The sequence below is a fragment of the Opisthocomus hoazin genome, chromosome 2 (genome assembly GCF_030867145.1).
Source record: "Opisthocomus hoazin isolate bOpiHoa1 chromosome 2, bOpiHoa1.hap1, whole genome shotgun sequence".
Lineage (NCBI taxonomy): Eukaryota > Metazoa > Chordata > Aves > Opisthocomiformes > Opisthocomidae > Opisthocomus > Opisthocomus hoazin.
The window spans coordinates 126934070-126959391 of NC_134415.1; the positions used below are offsets into that span (position 1 = coordinate 126934070).

The 25322-nt window shown below is 42.5% G+C and overlaps 1 protein-coding gene across 2 annotated transcripts; it reads right to left on the bottom strand.

Annotated features, from left to right (window-relative positions):
• Positions 1–1490: 1490 nt before the first annotated feature.
• On the bottom strand, positions 1491–25285 carry MMUT (methylmalonyl-CoA mutase). 2 transcript variants are annotated; one of them, XM_075414991.1, is made up of 13 exons: positions 25241–25285; positions 23248–23659; positions 20788–21155; positions 19873–20030; positions 18344–18515; positions 16277–16525; positions 13980–14091; positions 12593–12708; positions 11808–11923; positions 6218–6349; positions 3472–3619; positions 3187–3354; positions 1491–1908 (listed from the first exon to the last, which is right to left on the bottom strand). In XM_075414991.1, exons 1-13 carry the CDS (start codon positions 25283–25285, stop codon positions 1780–1782), a joined length of 2325 nt encoding a protein of 774 aa, XP_075271106.1. In that variant the 3' UTR covers positions 1491–1779. The 2 variants fall into 2 exon arrangements, with proteins under 2 accessions (XP_075271106.1, XP_075271107.1); XM_075414992.1 differs by having other exon boundaries at positions 25237–25285.
• Positions 25286–25322: the final 37 nt, after the last annotated feature.

The following is a 25322-nucleotide window of genomic DNA, read 5'->3' on the forward strand; positions in this document are numbered from 1 at the left end:
TGGCTTGTCATCCCCTAAGGAATCTCTGCTTAGGCAGTGAGCTGACGACAAGCTTGAAGGAAAGTCTGTTCACTTGAATATTTTCTTTCCTTCAAGGGCCTAACACAAACGCTGTGTGCTGGGTGGGAAAACCATTCCTTCCCCAGACTCACCGTTTTGTTTTAGAACCTTGATAAGACAAGAGAGAATCAAGGTACGTGAGTCAGCCCTGATCGAGAGCTTTAAAGGGCCCTCCTTCAAGCACTGCAGGCCTGGAAAGGTTCCAGTTGCAGCTGGTGGGGATTCTTTATTGAATTCAGGGGAACAAGATGCAGATTTTAAAGATGCTTGGAGTTAAAAAAAAGCAGAATTTGTAAGGCAAACACAGGTAGATGACATACACTATCAAAAAGCAGAGAAACCATAGAGAGAAATGAATGAAACCAGTGTCATTATAAAGTTTAGAGGTCACCAACACTTTGACTATATATTTTTCCAGTTGGCAGGCACGGAGGCTTGTGAAAAGACAAAAGGGAGTATTTTTGTTGTTGTTACTTTCTGTATATCCTGGTTTGAGCCACACCAATCTTTCTTGGAGGGAATCAGATACTTGTAAATAGTTCAGGATAAACCCGCAAGGAGTTGTAAAGGCAAAGGTCTGGTTTGGGATTAAACCTTTATGAGAGAGAGAGAGAAAAGAAGTCAGTTAACCTCCTTGTTTCTGAGCAGTGTGAGACTGCGGGCATGTGCCCCATTAAATAAACTTATTTTAAGCAAAGATTTCATCAACTGCAATCTTTGAAGTGAAGATACAATGCTATTAATTGGATCTGCAATTTCCAGCCAACTGCAGAAAAAATCATTCTGAATGAAGTATGACGGCGCTGAACCTCTTAGAAACGTGCTACAGCCTCTTCCACCAGGACGCAGCTACAAGCATTCTCCCAGCAAGGCTGTGGTCTCCCTTCAGGGTGAGATGCAATGAGCACCAAGGCAAAGCGAGGTGGGAGAAGGCCATAATGCCACAGACCCTCACACCCCATTGGCATCGCATGGATTCCACAAAGGACTTTTCACATGTATAAATCCAGTTCTTTCTGGGAGGGGAGACAAAAATGGTAAGAATTTAGGATCAATTTACCTGAAGAAAGTCCTGCTGCTAAATAGGCAGGGAGAGCAAGAACAGTAACTGGACAAAACCACAGAACTAAGTAAGGGAGCAGGGCAGCGATGCAGACAGCAGAGGTGCACAGCTGCTCCTGGACGGGCTACTGCCAGGGACAGGATTTGTATCTCATTAAATAAACCATGACTTTGAAAAATTATGGTTTATCTGCTTCTACATTTCTAAAGAGAGCTGAGTCAGATTAACATTAACATCAAACTGCTGCTGGATTCAGTCATATCTTGGCTGAACTACAGTGATTTTGCCCGAAGACTTCTAGGTCTACAATGCCTACCAAAAACTTCAAAAGAAGTTATCTGCATGCAAAAGAGATCAACCAAAGAGCTGGAATGGATATTTTATTTATCAGTTTATCTGGGAAAAAAAGCAAATGCACCCATTGAATTCCCTTCATTCCCTGAAGTCAAAGTTTTAGAGATAAAATTTTCTTGCGGGTACATATATAAACAATCCTCAACTAGAATAAGCAGAGAATTTACGACTTTCTTAGAAAGCACAAAACACCAGGCCCCAGGGCAGTGGATCCAAAGGTACGTGGCTGGCCATCCCTCGCTGATGATTACACGCCGTAAGCGATTAGTGTAAGGCTGGTTGCGTTGTGTGACGTTGCAGCGTTACATAGATTGCTGCCTCTTCTCCAGGCACTTCTCAATATCATCCAACACTTGGACAGCTGCTTTTGGAATACGGGTCCCTGGACCAAACACATGGGTAACGCCAGCTTCATACAGGAATTCGTAATCCTGTTCAGAAACAAATTTAAGATCGATAATTATTTACATTTACAGGTGGTGTATGCTCTATCCTGGGCCTGAGAAAGCACAGGCAACAAGTCCCAGGGAGAGGCAGCACAGGATCAAGGGAAACAGCAAAAAACCCAGTAGTCAGGAGGTAAGAAAGAAACATTACAAAATCATCCACAGGAAAGATTTTACTTGTTTAGAATCAAACTGATGTCAGATCCTTGGAAAATATTCAAAAATTACCTGCATGTGACCCTGAATAACCTAATCTAAATTTGATCTAACTTCTGATTTTGAAAATACTGGTTTAAACAAGGGCTTGGACCAGATGACTGCCAGCAGTCTCCTGCAATCTAAGCTACTCTGATTTATGAATGTCCTGAAATTTTAAAAAGACCTGGGAAGCAGCTATGCAGTCTCTCTTACTTCTCTACAGGCTATATTATACCTCTTCCAGCCACAGGCTAGTAGCATCCCATTGAGAGACTGGAGAGAACACAATTTGCCTCTTATAAAAATACCATGTTTTGTTTGTCTGTGACTCCTGAACACCTACCTAATGGGCTAGAAAAGGAGGAAGTCTGGGAAAAAGGAGCAACGGGCGATTTACATGCAAAATCAGTTTGAATCTCTCCAGACAGCAGGTGACCCTAAAGGTGACACAGCCAGGCACACTGTGGATGAACTAAGGAAAATTTTAAGACAAAAGCACAGATCTGACTCAAAGGGAATTCAACAAACTGTTCAACAGTGTAGGAGAAATACTCGAGTAGGGGGGAATGAGAGGCACCACTGAGGCCTGACAATGGGGAACACGAGAGGCTAAACAGAGAACGAGATGTGTAGCCTGCAGGGGTTGGGACCTGCCACGTGGCTTAGTAACTAGCTGAGCCTCTTCCAAACTATTATTGGAAGTCATAAAGTCTCGTAAGACAGGAGCTAGCCTTCATCAGCAATATGCAAGGTACTGGTAATCGGAAACAACAGAGCAGAAACAACATCTCCCCGAGGCTAATCTTTCCACAGCACAGCTTAATATTCCATCCAAGAAACCCTGTAAGTTAACCCAGGACGTGGTGTACAGAAAAGCGGATCAATGAGACCTGACAGCACTCTGCGACCATCCTGCAGATCTGTGCTGACCCTGGTGATAGTACACAGCAGCCTTCAGCGCTGTAATCACCTCTGACATTAACAGAATATAGAAAATAGCTAAAAACAGCACAGAGAGAAATAAAACAGTCTCCTAGTCTTGGTGGAAATGCTGTTGACCCGTACCTGAGGTGGGATGACACCTCCACATGTGACAAGAATGTCTGGCCGTCCAAGGGCGTTGAGTTCTTTGATGAGCTCAGGCACAAGAGTTTTATGTCCTGCTGCAAGTGTGCTCACACCGACACTGTGCACATCTGCATCAACCGCCTGCTGGGCCACTTCTCGAGGTGTCTGCGTGGAAAGAGGGCGACGCGAGGACCAAGTTAGCCCCAGCCTGGTTGCTGAGCAAGCAACAGAGGGAAAATCGCTGCACTTGAAATACATCGGACACCGCTCCATCGGTCATACCTGGAAGAGGGGACCTATGTCCACATCAAAGCCAAGGTCTGCAAATCCTGTAGCAATAACTTTAGCTCCTCTGTCATGGCCATCTTGACCCATCTTTGCAACAAGAATACGAGGCCTGCGCCCCTCACGATCCATGAACTTGTTAACTCTGATTGGAAACACATATTGTACCATTGTAAGTCGCTGAGAATCGTGAGAAGTATTTCCAGAAATATAAAAAGCACTGGCTGCAACTGTAGCATAATTTCTGTACATCAAATAAAAAGATCTTCTAAGTCGTGATTTGTCTATGTAGTCTGCATCCTACGTTAATACTCATGGTATACGATTCCTAACTGATCTCTTGTATTTACTAGCCTTAACAATAAAACATTCTTTTTTAAAGAAACCCACTCCACTACTTTTCTGCTTCCTAACAGACAAAATACTGAATTCTCTGAGGGTTTAATGAGCTGAATTACAACTAACTATAATGCAACTTTTAGATTTAAAGAATAATTATGACCAATTATTTCAAAAGTATTTGCATGGCACACAGGCTACAGAGGTGGGTCCTAGAGATCAGACTGTGCATCATCATTCAGCTGGGCACAAGGCTGTCCAGGAAAGGATCACGGCGTCCCCCCCTCTGAGCACTCCTGCCAGTGCCTCCCGTTCTCAGGTCAGTGGCAGTTCAGGTTTCTGTTGAGTAAAAGTGACCGTGTAACCACAGCCTCCGAGATGAATCTTTCATACTACTGCTCATTACCTGTGTACTGCCAGTATCTCTCCTTGAGTGGGACTCCAAGGCTACCACTTCTCAGAAATCACAGGGTTTTGTTGGGGTTTTTTGGATTCTTTTTGGTGATTTTTTTAATATTGTACTGTTTTGAGCATTCTGTTAATGATGGAGTTGTATGGATTTGGTGCGCCTTGAAACCACACGCTGATCTGGCTGGGACGATCACTGTATGAATCCAGTGGCTTAGTTTGGAGAACTTGACTCTAGATAAAGCATTTATCAGCACAGATTACACTGCCTCAGCAGATGATGACAGGAATATGCATCATGTAGGAGGGAAAAAATAAGAACTCGGACACCTTAGAAAGGAATTATGCCGAGAGAGCGTGAAGAAGCAGACTGACAAAGCTGCCTGAGGATGCCTGGGCGTTGGGCCTGCCTTCTCGGTTCCTAAGGACTGCTGAGCAGACCAATGAAGTAGGTTATCTGAACTGCTTCGTGATCTCCTTTTATCTGTATTGTGTTCTGTTTCCATATCCTTGTTTTCTTACTTCCCCACCCCCAGGCTCCCTCCCAACAAGAACGGCTCTAGGTGCTCCAGGCCTGACAGGCTAAAACCACCGGAGTCACTGCAACCCAGGGCTGGGTTTAAGTGTGGGGCAAGCGGGAAATCACACTTCTGAAGGCCTGTGCAAAGGTGACGCGTAGTAAATCCAGTTTAGTTACCATGTTTACTAACTGGTACACATGACCTTGGACATAAAGGCTGGTATGTAAAAAAGGAGCTACATCTTGATTCTCAAGGAATCGACACAGTTCAGTTTCGTGTAAATGCCTAGTTACAAATCATAGAATCATAGAATGGTTTGGGTTGGAAGGGACCTTAAAGATCATCTGGTTCCAACTCCCCTGCCATGGGCAGGGACATCTTCCACCAGACCAGGTTGCTCAGAGCTCCATCTAACGTGGCCTTGGACACTGCCAGGGAGGGCGCAGCCACAGCTTCTCTGGACAGCCTGGGCCAGTGTTTCACCATCCTCACGGTGAAGAATTTCTTCCTAATATCTAATCTAAATCTCCCCTCTTTTAGTTTATAGCCACTCCCCCTTGTCCTATCACTACACACCCTGGTGAAAAGTCCCTCTCCATCCTTCCTGGAGGCCCCTTCAGGCACTGGCAGCTGCTCTAAGGTCACCCCGGAGCCTTCTCTTCTCCAGGCTGAACAGCCCCAACTCTCTTAGCCTGTCAATAAAAAACTGGGGTGCCACCCCCTAGCACAACTACTTTCAAGTCAGGCCAAACATCACTATTGTGAAGCCATCAATAATTCCCTTTTAAGACATCCTGTAACTCTTCATGTGTAAGCCCCAGCACAGCAGGGGCTTAAGAGCATCGATTCATATCACGCGACCACCGACTACAGCAATTCAGCCTCTTCACCCATGAGGACAGCAGCAAAGGCAGAAGCTGACATAAGGCACAAACAGGCACTGTTTTCACACATACCACTTCTGATGCTTTTTCCCCTAGTGATACGAGTAAGTAACACCCGTAGACTGGAAGTTGTATGTGGATATCCAGAGAGATTTTAGCCTTACAAGGCAAGAGGGAAGTTGCAGTGACAACTTATGGGCAGACCAAACCCAGGTTTTCTAAATATGAATTGCTAGAAATATTTTAGGGGTTGCTATTACACAGACTTCAAAAGAAGCCATCCAATATATGGGGACTTCAGGCAACGTTTTTCAGCTTCTTAATCCTACAGCTCTCTAGATACACGAACAAAATCCTCAAACCGTAACATCACCTCAGTGGATTTTGTTTGCAAGCAAACAGAAGTGCAATTAAGTTTTCACTATTCTCTTATTGCACTTCTTTCTTCTCATTCTGCTTCCTTGCTTACAGGCATGAGAAAGACTGTGCAGGTCTTTGTTTTGTTCTGGGGATGTCATTTGGGTTTGGGAAACGTTTGTTTAAGGGCAGAGTGAGTAGGCTGCGTTCGGCTTCCTGGGAAGCTGTTCTCACCTATTGATGGCATGAAGAATTTCATCACTCTCTCCAAACTCCTGGATATAAGCTCCGCTCACCATTCGGTCATTGGCTTTATGCTCCCCAAACACCTTCTTCATTGCATCTGTTATTTCTCCAACGGTGCACCTAAGATACAGACACAAAGTATTAACATGAACAGGAGGCTTGTATGAAAACAGAAATCACTGGCAGTGGCCCAACTATCTGCCTTGCTGCAGGACAAATTCAGTTACACTCATTTCCCCTTTGGTGCTACAACTCTGAACATCTGATTCACCCCAGCGTCATCTGCTAAGAGAACATGCAAGAGCATTTTTTCAGAAAATACCGTTTTGCTGATGTCAGAATTGATTTTACAAGTGACAAGGCAACAGGGACCACTGCATCGCAAAATGTTTCAGGAAATTAAATCAAATATACTCAACTGGGAATTTTCTGGGGCTCAGACTGCAAGATCTTGCATTTGGACTCGTAATAAAATTCAAAATACAAATCAAGAGGAAAAAAAAAAAAGCAACAACTGAAGCCTGAACTTTTTAACTGGAATTTGTTTGCCTTTCCCTCGATGTTTATATTTTAGCATTTTTTATTCTTCTTCTCTACTCCTGGCATTGCTTCTTTATGCACTGAGATGCAGAAAAATCTGGGAATTCCACCTACATGCAAGTTACAAACTCTGTTTGCTACTGGAGACACTGTGCACGTTAGAAATACTACACATTTTACTGCTGTAGCACAAGTGCTAGAAGGCAACTAGACTGTCCTATCGTCTTCTACAAACATCAGAAATAACAGCCTCTGTTCCAAACCACTTAAAAATCTCATGCTGAATGGATTTCACCTTTCTGCGTAAAATCTATATTGCAGATTGTACTGAAAAAGACAAGAGCAGTTCAGCTGGTAGCTCCATCACAGCGAGCTTCTTACTTCTGGTATGAAATTAACTGGGAGTCAGTACTGTGTAATAGTTTTGAAGGTAAGCTACTGCACTCTTGACAAAATCTTTCATCATAAATATTTTGATGAAAAGATTTTAGCTTATACTTGGACAGGAAAAGACGAGAGAATTTACGTATACTAAGAAATGAATACAACTTGCTGCAAACTTTGTTAAAGAAAGAAAAATACTACTGTTATGTTATGCTTACAAATACAGAGATCAAACCCCATCCATTCAGCTACTGCTAAGCACATTTTAAATCCCTGAAATTCACAATTTCTCCTGTCATGCTGCATTTGACTATAAGCTACTCCGAGGTAAAATTTAGTTAAGCACCCTTAGAGCTTTTATATAAAATGCTCAAAGGATGTTGGGACAAGACGCAACTTCTTGTCCACATACGTTTAGAAGGGGATGGCCAAACGTCTCGTACTCAGTTTTCCTTCTGCTGTTTGCAGTTTGAGTACTATTATCCGATTCCTACTGCTTGCAATCTGCCACACGTCCAATGTAACAGAAGATGGATTTCTGCTGTATTAGCTGAACCCTTCAGTAAATTTCAGAGAGATATTTAACTTCCCGTGACCCCCCAGCTATTTTGCTAGCTCTTCCTTTTGATACCGAGTAAACTTAACCACAGCTATGAACTGTAACTACACTAATGCAAGATGGCAGAAATCCCATCCTGAACACACAGCCGAGGTCTGCATAATGCACGTGCCCGAAGCCAGCCTCTTGTCTCCAGGTACCGCACTTCACCGTTGGCCTGCTTTGTCTAGAAGACAGCATCACACTGGAACACACATTTCTAACTCATGTTATCGACACAGCCTCAGCCACTTTTTGTCATCTTCCCTCCCTCAGATTCCTGGAATTATATTTTTAAAGTTCTCTGCTTTTGTCCGTTTTCTTCCTCGGCATACCGAGAAGTTCATATCTGGATTCGTGAGGATCATAGTCTAGAAAAGCAACTCATGCAAAGCAATACCAAATCTACAGTCTCCGCATGGCTATGTGTGAACAGGACTGAGTCTGACACTTTCTTTGAACTTATTAGTAACGATTTAGAAAGCATAAATTCTAAAGCAAACTGTCCATGATTGCATCAGAACTCCTTTGACATCACTATGTAATACTCTTAATTTTTACAGCACCTGTAGGATCTCAGAAAGCTTAGCAAGCACTACCCGAGTTACAACAGTTCTCAGACCTTACTCACTATATAATAATTTTGCTGTTTTCAGGACATCTAAATAATGTTATTAATATTACTGTTCTCTGATATTACTAACAAAAAAATGAAAAGTAAACTGCCTAAGTGCTACATTAAGTGATTTCCCCAAGGTTAAAAAGCAAGTTAAGAACAGTATCTGTAAATACTGACTCCCTCTCAGAGTGCTAGACATCACAGATGGCAGCCTGAGGGAGACATCCCACGGATAAACACTGACAACATACTCCTGTGTAAACACGGGCAGTTTGGGGAAGGCTTACGGTGCCCTAACAGGCGCTTTTCTTCCGCAAAACTGGAAGTTTAGATAAATCCTTCTCTTCTGCAAAGCAGCATCTAAGTTCCATTTAAATCAAAGTGCAGGATGTGTAAATAGACTTCTCTTGAGTTTTTCTGTTATAATTATGTAGAAGAGTGAATGAAAGTTTCATGTAACAAGTGAAAAAGAAACGGCCTGGACTATCAATTTTACTGAAGTATAATCTGGTGGCTGGGATGAAGTTTTTTTGTGTACTGCACAAAACATGAAATACATTTCTTTCTTCTGCAAATACGGCTCCTGAAACTCCTATAGAGTATTTTGAAAATTCCGCCCCACGTCTCTGTAACCCTTTAAATCTGAAGTTGCTAAATAATAGTAAGAGTTTTGCTTTGAGACTACTCATGAATGTTTTCCTACTATTTATCAATAAACATTTTTTTAAAAAATCTCTGCTTAGTCCTGCTGCATCAGTAGGTACCATCTGTGCATCCACAGTGGAATAGCTCTGTCTGGAGCCCAGCATACAGCCTCTTTTCTTAACAGGAAAGGAGATGCACATTTTTAATGACAATTATAATCAGCTAGCCATAACATTAGACAGATCTTTACAATCTGGATGTGTAAAAACCCTCCTATTTCTGTTTACAGCAAAATTTTGTTCTGGAGACAACCATTTTCATCTCACTGTTAAAAAACTTCAGTAGCATTAGCAACAATTCTTATCATTCATTTGTAGTTTTTTTTCAATGCATGGTGCTAAAATCCTACGAGACAGTTATACACAACTGACAGAACAGAAGTCCCTTTACCTTTACTCTATCAGTACGGGCTTCCTTCATATGACTCTTTCACATTTGCCTTGTGCGGAACCTGTTTACTTATTAAAAGGTAATTTACTACCTCATCTGTAGTTTTAAGTAAACTTAACATTTTGAAGTGGAGACCAAAAGATAGTTTTGTATTTTATCAGGCTATACAAATATCTGGTGGCAAAGGCAGTATGTTTGTATGTAAACTGTGGTCTGCACCTTAGGAACTTCTGCACTGCTCAGAATTACTGTTGACCAACTGTGCTCTATCAGAGCCCTCAGCTGCTCAGAGATTCCCTGTGCCTGCTCAAAAGCGGGTCGTTTCCAAACATGAGGAGCTTGGCTGTTGGCTAAGCTTTCGGGCAATTCAACAAGGTCAATGGGATGAAAGGCAACAACAACTGTGACGGCCAGAGAGGACACTGTTCAGTTCAGCATGTCCTACCAGGCACAGGACCCATCTCCTTCAGCAGTTTGTGCTGTGACTCTCCAAGTGGTTCACAACCAGGGGCAGAGGCTGTGCTGCACAAACATGGATTTGAAGAAAGAAAGTCTGTGATGCTGTGCCCGCAAGGACTGTTGCCTTCTGTTCAGTCCCACAGTACTGCTGCTGCCTCTCTGCACTTCACCAGTGGTGAGAGGCAGCACTGTGCGATGAGGTGACACGGCACTGTGAGGACACAGACTGGGCAGACAGAGACGCAGCACCACACGTGGCACTGCACTTCCTGCCTTCCTTTTCCATCACCAATACCTGGCACAGCAGGAGCTGCAGGTCTGGAGAGGGACAGAAAAACAGCACAGCAGATGAAGGAGATGAGAAAGAACTTGGCATAATCTGTCTCACAGCCCTATCTAACTACACCCATTTTCCTGTAACGTGGCTTCTCATGAGAAATGAGGCACAGCAGGGAGGCAGTGCTGCTCCCGTTCCCTATTCCCTTTTGCCTGTCTTATTACTTGGGTTACAACAAAAAGATTACTTTTCTATTTGTGTTTGTCAGCACTGAAACCTCCATATTAGTCCATGGAGTCTTTTCCATGGTTCAATGCTGAAAATTCTGTGCTACTCTTTTTATTTCTACCGAATTACATTACTTGTCTTCACGACCAAAATCCATCATTTTCCATTCAGTAGGAGACAGGCATCTGGCACTGACATGCTGGTGATACTGGCCTACTTGTCTACGACTTGTGAGGGATGAACATGCTCACTTGAAAATCTTTTCCTATGTTGCCCTTAATAGAAGGGCCCCCGTAAATATTCCCAGAGCTCACAATCCTCCTCCAAGCACTCTTTATCAGATGCCACGACAACTTCTTGCTGTGGTCATGTCCCATATACATTTTTGGGACAGAGGTTAAGTTTTGTGTTTGCAACTTACAAAGTGGATCTGCAGTCCATTAATGCTTTTTTAATAATAAAAACAAGGTCACCAAGGAGAAAAACTAGTAGTTAATTGGTCAATTTTGGTACGGACAATATGAATCCCAGATAAATCTAACCCTACTCTCCTGTGAACTTTACAGTTCAAAGACAGGTATAGACACTCTGCTGGCAGAACTGTGATAACGCCATGGGAGAAAGTGTGTTCAAAAATAGCTGTTAAGCATTCAAGGAAAGGGAATGAAGAAATTTGAGACATCACAGTAAAAACAGGACAGCGCCCCAATAAGGAGTGAATTTGGTTTGCTCATTTCTGGGGCATTTAGTTAATTAAGGAAAAGACAGATAAGATCTATTCTAGAGGCTGATGAAGCAGGAATGAAAACAGTCTTAAAAGCACCTTAGGTCAAAAATGTAGATGTTCCACTGGACTCTAAAGGATACCTCACTGATCTACTCAAGAGCATCTTTTACATCTTTGCCTGGCTAAGTAAACTTATTGCTCCTTCAATCAAAAAATGTTTTCACACCAATCTGTGGTGCAAGGAACGATGAAGCAACAGACCATGATAAGATTGTGAATATCCATTCTCACATCTCAGACACTTCTCAAGCTCCCTGACCTATGAAACAGCAGGGTGGCAGAGAAACCCAGTTATGTCCTGAAGCTGGTAAGAGTCTGAATTGTAAATAACAAAATGTGCGTGAACAACATCACTTCATATGAGATTCTTTGTATCCGTATTGTTCTTTATGGGAAATTAAATCACAGCCTTAAGGGACTGTAAAAGGTAATAGTCAAACTGCGGCCATCTTGTACTTCCACCTTGGAAGGGAAACCCAAAACCTTTCGTGACACCGACCTCACTGACACCATACTCAAGAACAGTTAAAAGGTGAAAATGAGACACTGATTTTTAGACAGCCATTGGATACTCCTCCCCACACCCAATACCTTGCACGTGCTGCTTCCACTGCAAGCGCCAGTAAGTTGCCTTCCCCAGTAGCTGCACACTGTGTTAAAGCAGCGAGGCATTGCTGGGCTGCTGCTTGATCTCTACTGGCCTTCACCTGATGCACAGGAGAAAAACATTAAGTTAAAAAAAAATACAAAGTGAACTAAGAAGTCAAGTGTGTAAGGATTTCTGATTTCAAATATTAATTCTGGAGGCATGGAATTGTCAATTGCCAATCCCCGTCATATATTTCAAAAAGATTAGAAATAAAAAGGTACGTCAGACCTTAAAATGTGTACAAGTCCATCAAATAATGCTAAAACCATTTTATCTACATTTTTACTAATTATGAAAGTGGATGTCTGTTTCTGGTTCCATAACCCCGTCCCTTAACAGCACTTGACAAGCTGCACCAAACAGTTTCAGTGATTAAGTCATGTTACGTATTTTTAGAGCAAAACATTGCAGAGCTATTTTCAATCTTAATTTCAGAAAATGTAAAGTTCTCAATTTTGAAAGGTTAGACATATATTCACAATACAATCTGAAATACAATGATAAAGCCCAAATGAATGTAACGAAACCATTTTTGTTTGGATTCTAATATGGTGTTTCTCAGGATTTTTCCATCAGGCTCCACTGAAGCTGGGCAGAAATCTAGCTTCTCCACTAAAGACTAGAGTGGATTCCCAGAAATCTGAGGGTCAAGTTCCTGGCAATGTACCCTTACTCAACTCCTATCTGCAATTACAAGAACTTTCATTTTTAAGAATGTAGTTCCCACCTTATAAATCTTTTCGATCTGCTTGTTACGGACTGAAGTGTTATCAATAGCCAGAACTTCGACTGTCTCTTCTTTTTCTAGCTGGTGCTTGTTTACTCCAACAATTACTTCAGACCCTATTTCCAGTGGAAACATCAGAAACTCAGAATATATTTGCAAACTACCGTGAAAAGACACAACATTAACAGGACAAGAACATTTTGAGCATTATAATGCAGCACTTTGCTTTATAACTATATACATTTCAAATACTTAAAATTTGTTCTTACAGGAAAGACCTAAGTCTGTATTTTCCATATTTTATGATGAGAGACGATAAGATGCATGAACATTCAACTCAGTGAATACTGGGCCAGAAAAAGAGATTTGAAATAGAACAATATTTGTCTTACAAACCGATTTAGTAATGACTCACTAATACACATTAGCTATTTTTCTCTTTTTAAGAAGTGGTCCTGCATTGCTCTGTATTTACTTTTCTGATTTACCAGATAATTAAGAAAGTGAAGTTCCTACCTAAAACTAATCCATGTGAATAAAAATTAATTTACCACATTGGAAAACTGTATTTTAGCTTTCAGCCAGTATGGACTGAACAAACATTTTTATTTGCCGTGTCTGATAACATTACTACACTCTTCAAAGCAACATGAAGTAATTTACTTTGGGAGAGAAAACACAGAACTTTATTGATTATTCTTTATCAGTCTTAATTAAAGACCTGCTTCAAATTTACCCTCCAATTCATGTAACCTCTTTCATGTTTAAATTATCCCTACTTTCTGTTACCAGAGTGTTACTTGAATGCAGATATCAAAAATTGGAATAGAGATATAAGCACACATATACACACATCTCCACATATACTTACTACATATGCACATATGTACATACATACATATATATCACAAATAAAGAGCTGCATCATCCTCTAACGTGAGATGACTGCACTTTTTCTGGTCTTCAGGAAAAATGGGCAGTTCTCAAGCAAAACGAGTTTGGCTAGCTCGTTCAAAATCGCCACCTGCTGGCAGTCATGCTTTTAAATTCAGAAGCCACAGTTCAAAGATACCGCTCAGAAATTAAGAAATTAACTATTGTAGACTCAAAATACTCCTTTAAAATAGTGCTTCTAGTGCTTTGTCTAATCTAGTTTAAATATGTCAAGCAAGACTGTTTTCATACTCATACTGTATCACATTCATACTGCTCTCTCTTTCCAGAAGCTTTCACTGACATAAAACTAAAATATTACCATTTTATCACTCACAGTTCTGCTAAGCCTAAGCTAAGAAGAAAAAAGAAGCAACGAAAATGTGTGTAAAAAATCTTTCTAAAAAGGTACTCCATCTTCTATTTTCCATTCTTTCATCTCCCTGCTCCCTACCAGAGTCAATCCTGGCTTGTCTTCGGGCTGCACACTCTTCAATACGAAGTTTCGGAATTCCCTCAGCAACAGCTTTGGCCATTCCACCCATTTCTTCTATCTCCTCAACAAGCTGAGAAATAAAGAAGATTCAGAAAATGAGCAACAGCAAGGTTCACAAAACGAGCTTTGCACTTGTACTGCCACCCTAATTTTTATTATACCTGTATATACTGTCCTGTGCTCTAAAACTGTGTTTCCTATCTCTGCGTCTCTGACTACAGGTTTTGGTATAAATTAAGAGACATCTCAAACAAAAGAGCATTTTTATTAGCAAAACTCCATGAGTTCAATAACAGCGCATGGCATATTGTTCAACCAGTAACAGCCATGGACGAAAAGGCTTAAAATTTGAGACCTTGACTCTGCATTGACTGCTACCTGCCAACCAGCCCTTATGGTTACGTGTGTACAAATACAAATAAATTGAAAAAAGCCAGGGTCAGTTCTCTGATCCTGAAGACAAGCGGCATGGCATGGTTCAGCTCTCACACAGCAGAAGCCTATTCAGCTCCAAAACATGGTGACCGCATTCAAACTGCCAACTGAAAATAGCCATCAGACCATGCCTGGCGCTGTCTAGAACCGTCCTAGTGGACAAGGCCCCAAAAAACATGTCAGACAATGTGCTAACGGTGTCTGTACAGTCCCAGGCTAGTGTTTGAGCCTGTATTAGCTTATTGATTTGGGACTTTGCATAAGAGGAACAACTTGCTTAAAAGGAGAATCCCTAGGTTTCGCTGTAGGCTAGACAAGTAGGTGTGTATCTTTATGTAGGGTTGCCACCAGTAAGACTGCTCCTGTGCAGTACTTTTCACATGCAAGTAATGACTGGCAGCTAAAAACCTTATTAAAAAAATGTTCTGATCCAAAAGAAAAATTTCTTCTAAATTCTGCATAATACTCGAGTATGGCCACACAATTGTCTGCCCACATGCTTGGCTATGAAACTTTGCTTTCAATAACCCCTAGTTTCAAAGTCTCTAGCAGATCACCACAGGCATGAGCAAGCATAGAATCATAGAATCATAGGTTGGAAAAGACCTCTAAGATCATCAAGTCCAACCATTCACCCAACACCACCATGCCTGCTAAACCATGTCCCGTAGTGCCACTTCTACACATTTTTTGAACACCTCCAGCGATGGTGACTCAACGACCTCCCTGGGCAGCCTGTTCCAATTCCTGACCACAATCTCAGTAAAGAAATTCTTCCTAATATCTAATCTAAATCTCCCCTGACACAATTTAAGGCCATTGCATCTCATCCTACCGCTACCTATTTGGCAGAAGAGACCAACACCCACCTCCCTACAGCCTCCTTTCAGGTAGTTGTAGAGAGCAATAAGGTCCCCTCTCAGCCTCCTCTTCTCCAGACTAAACAGCCCCAGTTCCCTCAGTCTCTCCTCAGCAGACTTGTTCTCTAGACCCTTCACCAGCCTCGCTGCCCTTCTCTGGACACGCTCCAGCACCTCAGTGTTCTTCTTGTAATGAGGGGCCGAAAAATGAACACAGTACTTGAGGTGCGGCCTCACCAGTGCCCAGTACAGGGGCACGATCCCCTCCCTGCTCCTGCTGGCCACACTATTGCTGGTACAAGCCAGGATGTCATTGGCCTTCTTGGCCACCTGGGCACACTGCTGGCTCGTGTTCAGCCGGCTGTTGACGAACACCTCAAGATCCTTTTCCGCTGGGCAGCTTTCCAGCCACTCCTTCCCAAGCCTGTAGCGTTGCATGGGGTTGTTGTGACCAAAGTGCAGGACCCAGTATTTTGCCTTGCTGAATCTCATACAGTTGGCCTTGGCCCATGGATCCAGCCTGTCCAGATCCCTCTGCAGAGCCTTGCTACCCCTGCGCAGATCGACGCTCCCGCCCAACTTGGTGTCATCTGCAAACTTACTGAGTAGGTTGGTTTGACTATTCCTTCTGTTGAACTCTTGTTTTGCTTACACATAAAACAGAGATCCCAGCAAATTGGGAGTCCTCAGCATGCAAGGCACTTTGCAGGGTTTGATTATTTGTTCCACACTGGGTTATTTCCCTTTTCAATGTAGTCTACTAGTAAGAAGGCTGAAGTCTCTCCCTAAATATACACTGTATTTTTGTAAAGTTCATTTACAAAGAAATCACTGAAGTGTAAAATAATTCCCTCTTTAGAACTTACTAACCTACGCAATAGTCCCTTAAAAGACTTTTCTCAAAATGCCCGCACCTAAGATTTTCCCCCAGAATATATTTAAAAGGTTATACAAACTGACCTTTAGAGCAGCTTCATAGACGTCATCAGTCAGGCACTCCATGAGGTAAGATCCCCCCCAGGGGTCTGCCACTTTAGGAATACCTGACTCCTCCTGAATTATGATCTGCGTGTTCCGAGCAATGCGAGCACTCTTCACTGTAGGCAAACCCAAGGCTTCATCAAATGAATTTGTATGCAGAGACTGCGTACCTCCAAACACTGCAGCCATTGCTTCAATTGTAGTACGGATAATATTGTTAAAGGGATCCTGGAAGGCAAAGGAGAGCTCTGAAGCTCAGTGGTTCTGTCACAGGGCTGAGGCAGGTTAGTCACACATATACTACTGCAATGAAATGAATGCAAGATTCTCCACTGAAACACTGCAATCATAACAAAAACTGAAAAAGACAACAGTCAATAATAAGCGTTCAATCTAACTGATATATCACTTATCAGTATCTTGGACAAAGAGATTAATCCATAAAGAAAGCTGTAATTATCAGTTTATGAGTAAACCGGTCATGATAACAAAGCAAAGTGGTGTTTCAGAGAACTTCATGAATCCAAATTGAAAAGGATGGAACATGTAGTCCCGATGTCCTCCATCCTCGGATTCCAGAACTCTCGGAGTAGTGAACAGCACATCTGTCAGACAGGTTACTAGTCAAGATCCATTTTGGAACTAAACGTGCTTAATATTTTCATTAATGACAGCATTACGTAAAGGTACTAATTACAGCTGAAATTTGCTGGTGCTATAAAATGGAAAGATATCTATGGAAGAACTGCAATATTAACCGAAACAAATGGATAATCTGGAGTACGAGGCATAGAAACAGAGTCAGTATTACAGAATATAATCTCAGCCTTTAGGTCAAAATTATCATCTGCTCTTTTCAGACACTTAGACAATGGAGTTGTATATGTATGTCTTTACAGTGAAAGAGGAGTTATCATGATCTCCAGGGGATGACCTGTGTTCTGAGACGGAGTGAAGAAGCACACATGTGACTTTGGATGAGAAGCAGGCCTTGGAATAGGAGCTGGAACTTGGCTCTGACTTCACCTGGGAAACTACATATGCAGCCCAATGATTTGTTTTCTTGTTGTGAAGTGACGTAACTCAAGAGAAAAAGCAGAAAGTGCACCCAATTTCAAAAGAGCAGACGAGCTGTAACCGTCACTTCACTCTTCACCCAGTGTGATGGGCATGAATGACTTCCCTGGATACTCAAATGAATCTCAAGACAGTGATCCTGAAAAAAAGGTGCCTCTACTTTCTCATTCAGCTGCATTCTGAAAGGGTAACTTAAAAGACTAATCCAAGAAAGAGCTTCATCCTCTGAGTCCTGAATTTATACAGAATTATAGAATCATTTAGGTTGGAAGAGACCTTTAAGATCATCAAGTCCAACCCTTAACACTGACAAGTCCACCACGAAACCATGTCCCCAGGCACCACATCACAGGTCTTTTGAATACCTCCAGGGAAAGTGACTCCACCACTTCCCCGGGCAGCCTGTTCCAATGATTGACAACCCTTTCGGTGAAGAAATTTTTCCTAATATCCAGTCTAAATCTCACCTAGCGCAACTTATAATATAAGCACCTCTGCAGTTCTCTCTCTACTTAGCAGGTTTGGATCCTATTCTCAAATCAGTATCCACTAGACTGGGAGAACACACTCTTAAGACGATTCCAGAATGAAAATGAAGCCAGATAACGAAAAGTTAGTGACTGAGACTCAGCCTATCACCACACTGGAACCCTTTGTGAATACAGTCTCAAGTCTTGAGTTTCTGCCCTTTCACCTGAGCACCACAGGGCAGTCCAGAATGTATTTCATACTCCAGTTGTATTTTGTAAACCAGCATTTTGGGAAGAAATGCTGCTGGCACTCAATAAGACTTCTTGTGTTACATAAGCAAAGGATGTACCCAACGGTAGTGTGTGCATTTGTCAGACTCAGACACGCTGTCTTCTTCAGAAAGCTGCATCTTTATGAATAAAACCAGCAGCCCCCTTTAAGATATACACCATGAGAATATATTTAAATGAGGAAGTTGATAAGAGTCCAATTTCTAACCTGCTCAGTGAGTGACCAGCCCGAAGTCTGACAATGAGCTCTCAGCAGAAGAGATTTGGGATTCTTCGGCTTAAACATTTTCTCTACCATGTGAGCCCACAGCCGCCTCCCCGCTCTCAGCTTGGCTATTTCCATATAGAAGTTCATGCCAATTCCCCAGAAGAAGGAGAGTCTGTAATAACAGCACGTGAACAAGACAAAGCATTAAACCATTTAATTACTTAGTTTCAGTAAAGAAGTCCTACAGAAAGACCTCCGGTTAATTTACTTTTAGACCTATAACCCAGATATAAGATGATGGGACGTTCCTGGACACTGATGCCCATTGCTATGGAATGATACACATCTATGCCAACAAACTGGCTTAGCCCCCAGTACAAGGTGACTACAGGCAAACGGCCAGTGACAACGGTCCCGGGAACTCCTAAACTGTCCCCAGGGACTGTTTTGGGATAGCCGTAGGTCAAGAGTGTTCCAGCAAGTCACTTTTATAGACAGTGACACTCTAGTGCCAGGGAATGCTCCTGGACACAATCTACTAGTGTAGTTACGCTTACAAACTACTTACAATGAGAAGCTATTACATATTATAAGCATGCTTTCATTCTTTTCCTGACGATTTTCATCAAAATTCGAATCAAACATCAGTTCAATAGTGGAGAGCATATCAGGGAACAGACTGATCGATCTACTTTTTCCTGTTTATAGCTTCTATGATTTATAAATGTCAAAATGCATAATTAAAGCCAGTAAAACTCATTAGACTAAATATGCACTTTTTTAACAGTGAATTAGTTACTGAAACAATTTGTCAAACGCTCTTACAGATTGTTCATCAACAGGACGTCTGAAAATACGGCTGTATCTTTTCTGTATAATTCACTTTGGTTTTGTCATACATCTTGGAAACAGAGGCGAGTTCAGCTAACTCCTACAGTTTGACTGTGCAACAGGTGACATGAACCATGCCTTCTGTTTTTTAGACTCATTATATAGTTAGGGAATCTGTAAATCAGCTAGACCACTGAAACTGTGATTCTGCTCAATTCGGCAGTAACTATGCAAAAATACAATATTCTGCTTAAAATTAAAGGAAATTTGCAACTGTAAATTGAAATACCTGAACTTTTCCTTGTTAAGCATTTTTCCTCAAATATTTCAAAATAATACGGATGAAAAAAAATTCAATACTACTACAGCATTCTGCAGCCCTAAAGCTACAACTGTATTAGACACAAAAGCCTAGGGCTCTTCTTTCTGACCCAGAGACCAACTGTCACAACAGACCGTGGCAATGCTTGGGCTTGTACATGAGCTTTATTCAGTTTATTAGTGTAGATGTAGTCTCAGTGTCTCTTGGACCAGATATTTTCCTACCGCTGAAACTGTGTAACAAAAACAAAACAAAACCTATCTGCAATGCGAGCACTGTCAATATTGTCTGTATGTGTAAAAATACTGAATTCGACATTAAACTCTGGAGGTTTTACCAAAAGTGCGTTTTATACTCACAAATTTCTTTAGCTCACCTTGGTGCAAATTCATCAATGGTAAGGCCAGCTTTAAGTCCAGTTCTGCAGTACTCCAAGCCATCTGCTATAGTATAAGCTAATTCCAGAATGGCATCAGCTCCTGCCTCTTGCATATGGTACCCACTGATTGAAATGGAATTAAATTTTGGCATATACTGCAAAAATAAAAAGACAACATGGTATGACACTGCAGGCAGGACTGGACTAGATGACCTTTAATGGTCCCTCCCATCCCAAACCATTCTCTGACAGCAGAGAAGTGAGGATCAGATAATTGTTCTACCAACATTCACAAACAATCCATTCTTTATAGACTGTGAATACAACCATCTCTATTAAATGGTGTTTGCAGACATATACTTTATATGCTTTTACCTTTCTGCACTATTCATTGTGCTTAAACTATCACCCACCATGATAAGTCTCTTTCTTGATTACAGGCCGTGTTCCACCTCTCCAATGAAAATGCAGCTAAGAAAACAACTGGTAGGACTGAGCCTCCACACGTCAGTTCAGGACTTCACTCCTTTCATCATCTGCTTCTCATGCACAATTTCGCAGAAGTCCTTCATGATTTCTTACCACTTTGCTCCTCCTTACAGCTGTATACTGCTTCCTCAGTATGTGGCTTCTTACATTCTATGCAAAGAAAAGCCTGTGCGTTCCTCATCTCCAAGCCTCCTGCAAGGCTTAGGCTCATCTTACTATGACTTTTATTTGGATTAACTAAAAAATCTTAAAATTTATGCCATAAGTGATTTGGGATCTTAACTCCTCCTCCTGGCCCTTTCCACAATTACATCATTCTTCACTGTGACAGGTCTTTCTGTCTTCTGCTTTGTTCTCCAAAGTGCCTCGTAAATAATTAACTAGATATAATAACAGAAGTAAATACATTTAAACAATGAATACCTTTGAGGTGTACTGGAAGATGTCAGCAATAATCCGCATGGATGGTTCTGGGGGGAAAATGTATGTATTTCTGACCATGAACTCCTTCAAGATGTCATTTTGGATTGTCCCTGTCAGCTTGGCCTGAGGCACTCCCTGTTCTTCTCCAGTTACAATGAATGTTGCCAACACGGGAATGACTGCCCCGTTCATCGTCATAGAAACTGACATTTTCTCTAAAGGAATTCCATCAAAAAGGATCTTGGTATCTTCCACCGTATCAATTGCAACTCCAGCCATTCCAACGTCTCCTCGAACTCGTGGATTGTCTGAATCATAACCACGATGGGTGGCTAAATCAAACGCAACAGATAATCCCTGCTGGCCAGCTACATGAAAAAGGGAAAAAAACAACACCAAAACAACAGAGAAAGAGATTCAGAAGCGTTAAACAGATTTGCATTAGGACTGGATCTAAATTTATTAATTTTATTTTACATCCTCCAGTCATCTAGGCTTGGATGACAAACCAATTTTTGATGTTAAAAGCTATTCCCTCCCCAAAACTTGTCCAAGGTCTTCTAGTCTCAAACTTTAAACAAAAAGCCTTTAACTGAGAAAGAAGTATCATAGTTCTAGTTCAGCCACACAGTCAGCTTACCACGCTTAACAAATTACTGCATAACAGTTTAGCCACAAGTTACAAATGTGCATAGAGAGACAGTATCAGGAGAAACTCTACTTAGCTTAGCTGGAAACAAAAGTGTGATAAATTATGTCACATTACCTTCACTTTATCATAAATTAAACACACGCGCACACACATACCAGTGAAGTGATGCGTTACTAAATCTGCAGTAAGAGAAAATCACCCATAGAAAGCAGGGAACAGGACAGTCAGAGCTCCTGACAGATTTGCTGCTCTGATCTGAAAGCAGTAGCTGAAACTCTGCTCACTCCAGGCATTCACTCTCCGACCAGCACTGCTGCTCCTGAAGTAATGCTATCTACTGCATTTGTGAGCGTGCTTCTCCAGGTCAGCAGAGCTCTTAGCTGTCAGATACCAGCTACTGCCTTTGCTCTGTTTTAGCTCTGAAGCACAGTGACAAAAATTAAAATTTCTGCCTAGCTTCAAGCAACAGAAATTTCAGCAATTATGAAAACTGATAATAAACTATTTTCCAGCATTCCTCTAATTACAGAGCGATTTAAATTGAACTATTAAAAATGCTTTTCAAACAGGTCAGATTCAGAAGCTATGCTAAATAATTCAATATTAATACAACCATTAACACAAAAACAGAGATAAAATTACAATATCACAATGTCAAAACTCAAATGAGGAAAAGTTCCTGGCAGCAAATATTCTTGAGTAACTGTGCTGTGCTACCAGCTAACCCAAGTGTTAATTAGCACTTCTGCTTCAGCAGCAACATTCAGCAGTAAGACAGAGTACATTCAGAACAATCTTGGTATTGAAATGTTTGTTTGCAAACCTCTAATATCCTGTATTTATAATTTCTTAACTACCTAGAGTTTTACAAATGGAAAGGATCAATAATACTTGCAAGAATACTGCAACAGCTAATATTGCTTCATATTAGCCAACCATGATATGGCAAGAGGTAAAAATCGCCAAAGTCCTCCCTTCCCCTGCCCTAAAGAGTGATGTTTTGAGTAGGAAGGCCTGTAAAGTGGGAGATAAAAGCATCACAGATGTATTACTCAGAAGGCAGCTTTCAGTGGTCGGTTTTTTTGACTGGTAAGGTTACAATTAGCTTCAAACAATTGCTAAGATGTATGGCTGGTGTAAAACTAATGCTTCAGTATGTCAAGAACAACTTTTCAGCAGTGGTTTTACAACGCCTAACTCAATAGTCTATTATGATGATGCCCTGCCTATTAGCTGAACAAATTGCTGCAAAGCACAATACTCTGCAGAAATATTGGGAAAACTGCTATCAAATAAGGAAAATACCAATATTTTTAGGAAGCTGGCTTTACTAGTACACCACGAATGACACTATTCATATGTATTTATGAGTTCATTTAAAATTTGTAATATGGAATCCAAAATCTGAGAATGCACTAACACCAGAAGTTTAGCTAAGTGACAAAGTTCAACATTTTATTCCACTACAATCTTCTCTCATGGTTACAAAATCAGTGTAAAGTGCCCGATGATCTCTGCTGGCTGGACCCTGGGATGCAGCCAAATGAAGTCTCTCTGAGCACCGTGGAAGAATAACTAAAAATAGCATTTAACATATTCATTTTTCCATCTCAATTGCAAAATGAAGCAAAGGAAGTTTCAGAAACGATCCAACTTCCCAGTAACAAAGAAATACAGCACCACTGGGAAAAGCCTATCAGAACCCAAAACTCACAAGGCGGAATAATCACATTTGCCATGTCATTTACCATATGAATGTTCCCCATTGCTTTGCAAGGCAATGTGGTTTCCCAAATCAACTGTCTTACCTTTAATGTTGTCCTTGTAGAACTTGTTGCTCTCCTCCACTGTGCTGAAGCCAGCGTACTGGCGGATAGTCCACGGCCTGTACGTGTACATGGTTGGGTAGGGTCCTCGAGTGAACGGTTTCACCCCTGGCAGCTCCTCAGGAAGGTCTTTCGTGTCCCTTTTGGAGTATAAGGGTTTGATGTCAATCCCCTCTGGGGTGTGCCAAATTAAATCCTTTGGATTCTTGCCCTTCAGCTGCTTTTCAGCAAAGGCAGCCCATTCGGGGTGCAGCTGTTGCCTGTGCAGTGAACGCCATGCGAGCTGGCAGGCTGGAAGTTGTGCCCGGCACGTGCCGCGGCAGGGCCGCAGGCGCAGGAGAGCATCCTTGGCTCTTAGCATGTCTGCCCCACTGGCTGGCGAGTATGGGGTAAGCTGGAGAAAATAAAAACACGTATTTTTTGCACTATCATATAAATCCGACACGGGAGAAGTGAGCATGGTGAGGTCAAGCAGTCTGCCAAAACCGAAACAATTACTCAGGAAAAAGCTAAGTGTATTTATTCACTTATTCATCTGACAGACACCCCTTCCCCTTGCCTTTCAACCAGATAATGCATAAAACAGAGTTCAGGAAAAATCCTACACGTTCCTCCAGCTAAGGAAAACACTCCTATAAATCATCCACATCCACCTATGACATGTGTAACTTATTTCAGTCCCTAAGCAGCACCATCATTTATCCATCACTGAAAAGTCAGTGTTATGCATGAAGATGGCGTGCCTAGCTACCTGCCTACCTTCCCATCTCCCTTTCATCTATGAATTCCTTAACGTCAAAAAGACACTCAACATCAAAGAGCCTCTCTGAAGGCAGTGGACTGTCAGAAAATTGCCGATATATCATACACTTTGGAGAAGGTGGCTTGGGCTTGATGGAAATCACAGATCACAGAATGTTCAGGGTTGGAAGGGACCTCTGTGGGTCATCTAGTCCAAACCCCCTGCCAAAGCAGGGTCACCCAGAGCAGGCTGCACAGGACCTTGTCCAGGCGGGTCTTGAATATCTCCAGAGAAGGAGACTCCACAGCCTCCCTGGGCAGCCTGTTCCAGTGCTCCGTCACCCTCAAAGTGAAGAAGTTCTTCCTCATGTTCAGCTGGAACTTCCTATGCTTTAGTTTGTGTCTGTTGCCCCCTGATATATACCAAGAGGGAAAGGAGCAAAAAAAACCACGCTCTGCAAGAACACGGGGATAATACAAGTTGTAGAGCTCATGTCACCATGCAGATGGTGGATAAGTTCAATAACTCCTGAAAGCTGTAAGCTCCTCTGCATCTGGTCTCTGCACCCTGTCCCTGCACTTCCTCCCCAAGCCAAAACCTTTACAGCTTGGCTCGAAGGGCCAGTCTCTGCCTCCTCTCCTTCTCAGCTCCCTGGAAACACACGCTTCCCTTACATCTTTATGAGAAAGTCTACATAACACTGGAAAGCATCTCTATCACTGTTATGGTGCTGCAGCAACATTCTCTGCACAAGTGCTTTAATAAGATATATGCTGCGTTGTGGTATACATAGAATCTGCTGAGCGCAAAGGAGCACCAGAGGAGCACTCACTTCCCTGCCAAGTTGGGATCCTGCAGCCAGCATGGAAGCCAACCTCGACCTCCGCTGCTGCACGGCTCCCAACGCGACCCCCCCGGCCCTGCACCCCATAGGAACCACAGACCTGCCCCGCCACCCTCCTCCACCCCTCACACCGCAGCCCCCACAGGCGGGCAGCGACCAGAGTGCTCCGTTCCCCGGCCGGGCCTAGCAGCCCCGCACCGCCCTGACAGAGCCTGCCCGTGCGCAGCGCCGAGCGCCCAGCACCCTCCGCCGCCACAGCCCGCCCTCCACACGCCTCCTCGGCGGCCAGCAGGGACGGGGGACCGGAACGGGGGGTCGCGGCCCGAGGGAGGGGGGGGGTGGGGCGGTCTGCGGGCTCAGGACAGGCCCCGGCGCCAGCCGCTACCTGCCTCGGGCCCTCCGCCGGCACCCACAGCCCGGGCGGCACTGCGCATGCGCACTGCCCGGCGCGTCTCCCCGCAAGAAGCGGGA

Coding starts and splice junctions, on each gene's coding strand:
- MMUT (XM_075414991.1), bottom strand. CDS start 25,285: ATGCGCAGTGCCGCCCGGGCTGTGGGTGCCGGCGGAGGGCCCGAG. Junction 3,620..6,217: donor ATTCTTCATGCCATCAATAG/GTGAGAACAGCT, acceptor GTTTCCAATCAG/AGTTAACAAGTTCATGGATC. Junction 1,909..3,186: donor GAGGTGTCATCCCACCTCAG/GTACGGGTCAAC, acceptor GTTTCTGAACAG/GATTACGAATTCCTGTATGA.